The sequence below is a fragment of the Galeopterus variegatus genome, unplaced genomic scaffold (assembly GCF_000696425.1).
Source record: "Galeopterus variegatus unplaced genomic scaffold, G_variegatus-3.0.2 Scaffold4593, whole genome shotgun sequence".
In the NCBI taxonomy this organism is placed as follows: domain Eukaryota; kingdom Metazoa; phylum Chordata; class Mammalia; order Dermoptera; family Cynocephalidae; genus Galeopterus; species Galeopterus variegatus.
The window spans coordinates 138,478-147,602 of NW_007730704.1; the positions used below are offsets into that span (position 1 = coordinate 138,478).

The 9,125-nt window shown below is 41.8% G+C and overlaps 1 protein-coding gene across 1 annotated transcript in view; it reads left to right on the plus strand.

Moving 5' to 3' along the window:
• DDX58 (DEAD (Asp-Glu-Ala-Asp) box polypeptide 58) overlaps nt 1-9,125 on the plus strand; it is a 62,583-nt gene that overhangs the window by 39,409 nt on the left and 14,049 nt on the right. The window contains exons 14-15 of the mRNA XM_008587919.1: nt 1,978-2,148; nt 3,353-3,504. Of these exons, the coding sequence (XP_008586141.1) occupies nt 1,978-2,148; nt 3,353-3,504 (323 nt within the window). The remainder of the gene's footprint in view (nt 1-1,977; nt 2,149-3,352; nt 3,505-9,125) is intronic.

Here is a 9,125-nt window from a genome sequence, read left to right on the forward strand (position 1 = left end):
AAAAAAAAAAAAAAAAAAAAAAACCCAGCTTGATCTTAGCAAACATTCCTTCTCCCTCCAGAAATTTTCCAGTATCTACACATATCAAGCAGTAACCTGTCTGTCCTTGAGCCAGAAACCTTGCTGTGCCACAAATCTTTATCTTACACCAGAGACTTTATAGCCTGAGGAAAATTTCCAGTCCTCCGCAAGGTCAATATTTGAAACTGCAAGGCTTTGGAAAGCCAGGCCCTGTGAGGTACATATGCTTTAAGAATCCTCTACAGGTCTGCTCTGTAAGAGTGAAGTGGAGAGCAGAAGTGACTCAACTAATACATAAATGTAGATGGGTCTTTGGGACCCATAAAGTTTAACCTTTGGTGTGCATATTCTTTGAGCCACTATTTTGGGTGTTTGTCATGATCACACGAACTGGCTGATGATCAAGTCCTCACTTCACTCTGTATTCAGACAATTTAAATTTAGTCTCCAAGATTATAGGATATTAGGAGGCAGTATGTGGCTCTCTTAGTCAAGATCCTTTCCTTCCCCCAATTAATAGAAACCCACCTAGGCTAGTCCAAGGATATGTAGGGCTGGCTGCAAGGATAATCAGGGCTCCACATAACCCATGATCAGGAACTACAGTTGGGCTTCATGGACAGTTGTAACTGAGACTGGAAAGTCAACTAAATCCTGCAGATCTGCTTCATTCTTTTCCCTTTACAGGTTGCTCTTTTGCTTCTCCACTCATGACTACTCCACACCTTCTCCATTTACTACCTGTCTCCAAATCCCAATTTCAAATTCCAAGAGGGAGAATCTTGCCCAACATGGTTCAAATGCTTATTTCAATCCAGTAGCTCCAGACAGGGGAACAGTCTCTGTATAAGTCAGGGTAACCTAGTTGCTCCAACAGACAACCCCAGAATCTCAGGCGTGTAACAAATAAGGTTATTGCTTGCTTAATCACAGTCCAAGTGTAGGTAGGAGGAGATGGGGGCTCTCTTCCACACACCTCCACTCACTTAGGGACCCAGGCTCATTCCTTGTATGACTCCTGCCATCCCAGGAGATCTCAGAGACCTCCACTGTGACCTTATCCAGTCCACTGATGAGAATAACAAGATCATGGACAATTTTTAGGGGTCAGGTTTGGAAGAGACATGCATTACTTCTGCCTACATGCCATCAATGAGAATTAAGTCACAAGGCCCCACCTAACTGTAAGGGAGGCTGGGAAGTATAATTTAGCTGTGTACCCAGCAGAAGAAAGATACAGGGCTTCGCGAACAGATAGCTTTGTCTCTTTCATAGACAAACATCATGTAACTGTAGCTATCCAGGGTTTTACCCCTGTGGGTGTGGCAGGGAAGGATTCTTAGAGAACAGGAGTGGGAGGGGATGCTGACACCCCAATAGTGCACACTGTTTGGGTCCTAGACTTAAGACAAGGCCTGACTGCCACTTGCTAGCCTGTCAGTGTACCACACCTCTGGAACCTTAAGGCCCTAGTCTATAAGGGGAATCATAACACTTGCCCCATTGACCTAAAAATGCTTTGTGAAGAGTAGATGTGAAAATGTTTAGTCAGCTGTAAACCCCTATATATATGTAAAGATGTTGAGTATTAGCTGTAGATTTATTTACAAAATACTCCATATTTGTTTTGGGATAACATGGCTGAAGCTACATAAGTAGTAAGTGCCAAAGCTGGGGTTTGAACTCAGGCAGTCTTAGGGCAGAGTTCAAGCTGTTAGAGGCCACCCTAAATGCCCTCTCTAAGACAGGCATAGGAATAGACCTTACTGCCCAGGGTTGTTGTGAGATCATGAATGTAAAGCACTTATCACTGTAAACCCCTATGTACATGTAAAGGTTTGAGTATTTGCTGTGGATATTTTTACATGTAATAATCATTCCATAGTTAGTAGCTATTTTTTCAAGGAGAAAATCTCTCTTTGGTGAGTTTTATAATGCACTCTTACTCTGATACAGGAATGACACTCCCAGCACAGAAGTGTGTATTGGACACGTTCAGAACCAATGGAGATAACAAGATCCTGATTGCCACCTCGGTTGCTGATGAAGGCATTGACATTGCTCAGTGCAATCTGGTCATCCTGTATGAGTATGTGGGCAACGTCATCAAAATGATCCAGACCAGAGGTAAGAGGGGCTTTGGTGCCATTCCTATATGGCTCCCATTTTATCTGATTTGTGAGTGTGTCTATCATTCTGGCCTTTCGCCTTTACTGAGCCAGGGTTGAGTATGTGACCAGTGGCAGGCACAGTGGACTCCGGTATCATTGGCCCTAAAAGTGACTTATTTGGTCAGGATTGGTTGGTTACAGTTCTGTCCACTAGCATGTACCCAGTTTTGATCACAATAATACTGCTTACTTGCCTGCCACTGACTGACATTTCTGGAAGGATGATTCCAACTTGGATTGAGGATTTGCTGGTCAACATGTGGACCTTTCATGGTTGTGCTTGTGGTGCTGGTGGGCTCCTTGTATTCCAGAAGAGATACCCGAGAGTTTTTCTGTCTCACCTGGATGAGATGGTCTCCTAACCAGTCTCCTCTCCTTTTTCCAATTTCCGTAAGAACAGCTGCCACATTACTTTTCCTGAAAAACAACTCTGAGCATGTCACTTCCCTGTATAGACACTCCAGTCGTTCCCCAATTTTCTTGATGTTAAAGAGTTTTCGACATTTGGCACCCACTTATCTTTCCAACCTTATTTCCCATTCTTCCCTTTTGTTCATTATCTACTTCAGCCAAACTGACTTTATCATTTATTGCTTTTTGAAGGAATTACTCATGTATTGCTACTCTTTCCTTGTACCTTTTCCCCTTCCACCATATCACCTGACCCTAATTCCCCCAGTTGGCAATAATCTTTCTTTTGAATGTCCATAACCCTTTATATCTATCTTTGTAATAGTCCTTTTAATTTTCCACCTATGTTCTGGTGGTTGTGAACATATTTCATTTTCCCATTGCCTAGAAGGCTCTTGAGGGAGGATCTGTTTATTATTCATTGTAGAGCCTTTATAGTTCATACTGAGGGTTTATGTTGGAATATTTATAAAGCAGTGTTTCTGATAATAAGGCTGTCCAATCACATTGCATTGATGGATACCCTGAGAAAGCCAGCCTAAGGTGAGCCTCTAGTTTATTCACATGTTTAACATGCAGGTGCACACCTACATTTGAGTCTACTTTTAACAGCTCACTTCCCTAGAAAGCAGAATCCAGTGAACCAAAGTTGAATTTCAGGAATACTTCTATCCCTTTGTTTACGTATTCTCAGGTTGTGTTAGAGTTTTAAGTCAAAGATGAGAAATGAAATATTTATTTTCTGATAGGCAGAGGAAGAGCAAGAGGTAGCAAGTGCATTCTTCTGACTAGTAATGCTTATGTAATTGAGAAAGAAAAAATAAACATGTACAAAGAGAAAATGATGAACGACTCCATTTTAAGCCTTCAGAGATGGGACGAAGAAGTATTTAAAGAAAAGGTAAGTTTTCATCTGTGTTATTCTTTCAGAATCTGACTATGAATAACAAACAGGGAAAGTGAGCATGGTTGGTGCCTTTTATCATATTGCTCAGTGTGTTGTATTAGAATAATGGTTTTATCCTGCAGTAAACATCAAATTCATTCTGTTTGTGTCAATAAGATTAAAATATACTTTATTATTGCTGAAATATGAAGTTATGTTTTTAGATCTAAAAGGCAAACTGAGCTAGAATTGCTCTTAAGTTGACAGTCCATCTTGAGGGCTACACCTTAACACTGCAGGGCAGAGATCTCGTTAGTCTCTTCCTCACATGTCTCTCTCTCTCTTGCTCAGCCAAAGTCAGTCCTTGGAGAAAATCTCCCAGGTCGCTGTGCAGGTGTTGGAAGGCCTATTGTAGCTATAGACAATAAGGTATAACTTGGAGTGGCACACCTATTCAAATCAGCCTCTTGGTAATGACCTTCCTTATTTTGTAATTTCCTTTATAACACAGAAGCATGAAATCAGATTGGAGAAAGTCAAGAAACACACACACACACTCGCTTGCATGCACGCTAACACTTTTTCTGGACCCTTTGCAGAGATTTTCATCTCAGAATCCCTGGAAGCACTGAACACTGCAGGGCTAGGAGAGAGCTTTAACACTAGAATCCGTAGTTCAAATCCCAGTCTGCCACTAACAGGATGTGTGACCTCAGGTATTTGCTCTGTCTTTTAAATAATCTCCTCATTTGTAAAGTTGGGAAAATAACGGTATTTAATTCACAGGGCAGTTGTGAAGATAAAATGAGATGTATGCATTGCTTAGACCAGTGCCTCATGTAAAACAACTACTCAAAAAAGGAGAGTTGTTATTGGACAGAGGCATGAGGCATAGTTCACCTTCATGCAGATGAGCCTTACTATTCAGTAGAACAACTCTGTAGTGTCCATAGTTTTAAAAAGTCATAATCTCTGTGCTCCAAAAAGTACTGAGAAGCAATGATCTAAAGCAAATTAACACTTTTTTAGGACAAAATTACAACTTTATGTTAGTGTCATTTAAAAAAACATTTCTTCCTAATGTTTCTTGGAGAATGAAGGTATCTAAAACCACTGCTTCTACATTTTCAGTGAGAATTGTAGGGAAATTCTTTAGTTCCTTCCTTAGTTTTACTGCACCACCTCTGCATTTTGTTGAATACAATGATGTTGCCAGTAAAGGCTTAAAAATCATATTGAGTCTCAATAACCATAGAATACTTTTTTACCTCCTCCGCTGGGTGACAAGCTACTTAGACTCATATGTGACCGAAGTGACAGAGTAAAAGTCTATTGAGGAAGATGGAGGCTGGACCAGACATAGACATTGTTTTGTAACCAGCACATCAAGACAAGGAGTGGGGTTGAATTAGGCACTTTGACAGCATTTGGGGGTCCACTAACACCCATAGATAGAAGACTGGTGTAATGGTAAAGAACAAGAGAGCCCAGAACAAGTGGAGCTGGGAGTTATTGGTAATTCCATGGCAGCTGGGAGCCCAGACTTTTGGTGACATCCCTGTCTTATCATAGGTGATCAGCCCAGCTGCTCTGTTAAAAAGAAAGCTTTGCTTTCAAAGGCTTAGTAGAAATATAATGAGGTAGGGAAATGTTATATTCTTAAAGCTAAAAGGAATTATGGTTGTTGGGGTTAGATCCCCTTCTGTGGTGTTTTGATAAGGGCATGGGGGTTGGATCTGAGCACTGATAGAGTTGGGATGTGTTGTCCCCCGAAAGCTCATGTGGAAATCTTATCCCCAATGCGGCAGTGTTGGGAGCTGTTTGGGTCATGGGAGCAGATCCCTCTTGAATGAATTAATGCTGTCCCTGGGGTGTGGGTGTAGTGAGTGAGTTCTCACTCTGTTATTTCCCATTAGAGCTGTTTAAAGGACACTGGCACCCCCCCCCCCCGTTCTTCTCGCCATGTGATGTGCTTGTACCCGCTGTCTATCTGCCCGCCATGAGTAGAAGCAGCCTGAGGCCTGAGCCAAATGCAGCTGTCCCAGAATTGTTAGCCAAATAACCCTCTGTGCTTTCTAAATTACCCAGTTTCAGGTATTCTATTATAGCAACAGAAAAGAACTAATACAAGCACTCTGGTCCCTGTATATTGGCTTTAATGGAAGAAAGAAACTCTATAGAAGAGAGGGAAAAAGTATACAGCTCTTTAGGACAATCTGCAAGTGGGTGGAAAGGGAGAGGGGGGAACAAAGAGTGCCCAGAGGCTGCACTTTCTTCCCAAGCTCCAGGGCCTTGTCTGTTGTGTGTAGCCCCTGTGGAATTCTCTGGATACTCTGCAGTCATCTTAGCAGGTAGGTGGTCCAGAGGTATCCAAGAACTAATTTCCATGATTGAAGCTTCAGGATTTGGCAATATTTTATTCTGGAGGAATTAAGGTATGAAGGGTGGTTGTGAAGGGTTATCTGGAATAAAAATGAGGAAGTCTGCTTTTTTCCCCTTCTTTATGAAACAGAGAACAGATGGGGGTGAAACAAAGTTCATTTTGAACAGAGAACTTCTTACAGGATGTGTACCCATGATCGTACACAATTGGGGTTTGATGGTTTTGCTTTTTTCCACTTCTGTGTGGGAAGGTAGGCATCTTTCAACCACAGATTGGAAGGGAGGACAGTGTGCTGTTGACTTAACTTATAACTTTGGTTGAGCCTCTTTATCCAGTTATTGATTTTTACTTAGTTTTAAGTCTACCAGTAATAGTTTTGGCTTATTATAATTTTTATCTATTGCTTATAGTAACACTTAAAATACTTGAGATTATTAGTATTTAATTGAAATTTAGTGTGTAATTGAATACCACTAGATATAAGTGAATTAAAAAAAAATTGATGCCCAAGGGGCAAGTTTATATTTTTACCCTCTTTCCTATCACATTCTCCCAACCCTGAGCTTGCCTCAATTAATGATTAGAACCTACTGAAAAAAGAAAATTAAAATTTAAATAGCTCATAGGGAAATATGTATCATGTAACACAGGTGTATTAAGTCCATTCCTGTCGTTTATAACAAAATACCTGGAAATGGCTTATTTGTAAGAAAACAATATTGCTTATAGTTTGAGAGGCTGGGAATTCCAAAGTCCAGGGAACATATCTGGAGAAGGCCTTATTGGTGGTGACAGTGACCCAGGGATCTCACATGGCAGAATGGCAGATCAGAGAGAAAGAGACTCACATACTTTCCTTTTAAAGCCCTCAGCACCATGTCCATGGGCATGTTTCTAGAATCTCACATGCTCTCCTTTTAAAGCCATCAGCACCATGCCCGTGGGCATGGTCCTAGAATCTAACCCTCTCTTCAAGGTCCCACTTTTAATTACCGTAATAGGATTTTCCACCCTCAATAGTTACAGTGGAGATTAAGCTTCAGTGACTTTGGGGTACCATTCAATCCACTGTATTCCTCCCCAGTTCCCCCAAACTCATGTCCTTTTCACATACAAATACATTCATTTCATCCCCCAAGTCTTAACTTGTTTCAATTCAAAAGTCCAAAGTTCAGAGTCCCATCTGTGAAATCAAAACAAGTTATTTTCTTCCAAAATACAATGGTGCGACAAGTATAAGGTACATATTCCCATTCAAAAGGGAGAAATAGGCCAAAAGAAAGGTGTAACCCTGTCCCAACAAGTCTGAAATCCAGCAGGGCAGGCATTAAATCTCAGAGCAAATCATGTACCTTGACTGTGTTTGATGTCATCTGCATGCTTGTGTGGGAGTTGGGTCCCCAAGTCCTTGGGCAGTTCTGCTTCTGTGGTTTTCCTGGTCTCCAGCCATGCTTCAGCTCCTGCAGGATGACGTCCTGCGCTGGTATATCTACAGTTCTGGAGTCTCCATGGTGGTCCCACTCTCATGGCTCTACTAAATATGTCACTGGTGGGTGTTTTCTGCTGTAACTCTGACCCCACATTTCTGCTCAGTATTGCTCTAGTGAAGGCCATCTGTGGTGATTCTGCCCCTGCAACAGATCTCTTCCTGAGTCCCCAGATGTTTACGTACATCCTTTGAAATTGAGGTGGAGGCTCCCAAGCCTCCACAGCTCTGGAATTCTGTGAGGCTGCAGACCTAACACCACATGGATGCTGCCAAGGTTTCTGGCTTGTGTCTTCTAAAGCTGCAGGTCCAGTCACACCTGGGGCCAATTTAGGCACAGCTGGAGCAGCCAAATTAGCTAAGATACTGGTTTGAGGAGCAGCTTCCCAAAGTGACCCTGGGCAGTGAACCTGTGGAGGGTGCTTTGGACCTGTCCCTGAGACCATTCTGTCTCCTTGGGCCTCTTGGCCTGTAATGGAAGGGTTGGGTCCAGAGACTTCTAAATGCCTTCAGGGCCTTTTTTCCCTTCTCTTAATAATCCCTTTCTTCTGTACTAATCTCATTAGCAAAGGATCACTGGGTTGTACCATTGCATTTTTCTTCTGAAAATGCCCTCTGCTTCTGTACCACATGGCCAGGCTGCAAATATTCTCAATCTTTACACTCTGCTTCCCTTTTAAATTCCAGCTTTACGCCGTGCCTTTGCTGCCATAACTCAGCATAAGCTGTTGCAAGTAGCCGTGCAGCTTCCTGAATGCTTTGCTGCTTAGAAATTTCTTCCACTGAATACCCTGGGTTAGTACCTTACAGTTCCACACTCCACAAAACTTTTGGGCATGAACAGAATGCAGCCGAGTTTCTTGCAAGTTCATAGCAAGGGTGATCTTTGCCCAGATTCCAGTAAGATGCTTCTCACTTCGATCTGAGACCTCCTTAGAATGGTCTGTACTGTCCGTATTTCTATCAGTGGTCTGCTCACCACCATTTACCCAGTCTCCAATAAGTTCCAAGCTTTCCCTGGTTTTCTTGTGTTCTAAACTCCCACCAGCAGCTAGGTTTTTTCTGGTCTGCTCCTTCAAATTCTTCCAGCCTTTGCCCATTAATCAGTTCCAAAGCCGCTTCCACATTTTCAAGTATCGGTTATAAGCAACACCCCACTTCACTAGTACCAATTTTCTGTATTAGTCTGTTTCTGTTGCTTATTAAAAATATACTTGGAACTGGATAATTTATAAGAAAAAATTATTACTTACAGTTTTGGAGGCTAGGAAGTCCAAAGTCCAGGGAAAACATCTGGTGAAAGCCTTGTTGTGATAGTGACCCAGGGATCCTATGTGGCAGACTGGTGGAGCAGAGAGAAATTCTCACATGCCCTGCTTTTGAAGCAACTCAGCAATATGCACATGACCACCATTATTAATCTACTCACTAGGCCATTGTCCTAAAATCTAATCACCTCTTCAAGGCCCTGCCTTTCAATTACCATAATAGGATTTCTCACCTTTTTTTTTAGTTTTATTTTATTATGTGAATATACAATGTGGTTGATTATTGTGGCCCATTACCAAAACCTTCCTCCCTCCTTCCTCTCCCCCTCCCTCCCTACAATCTCCTTTCTGTTTGCTTGTCGTATCAACTTCAAAGAATTGTAATTGTTGTGTCTTCTTCCCTCCCCCCCGCTGTTATTTGTGTATTTATTTATTTATTTTTAGTTCCCACAAATAAGTGAGAACATGTGATATTTCTCTTTCTGTGCCTGACTTGTTT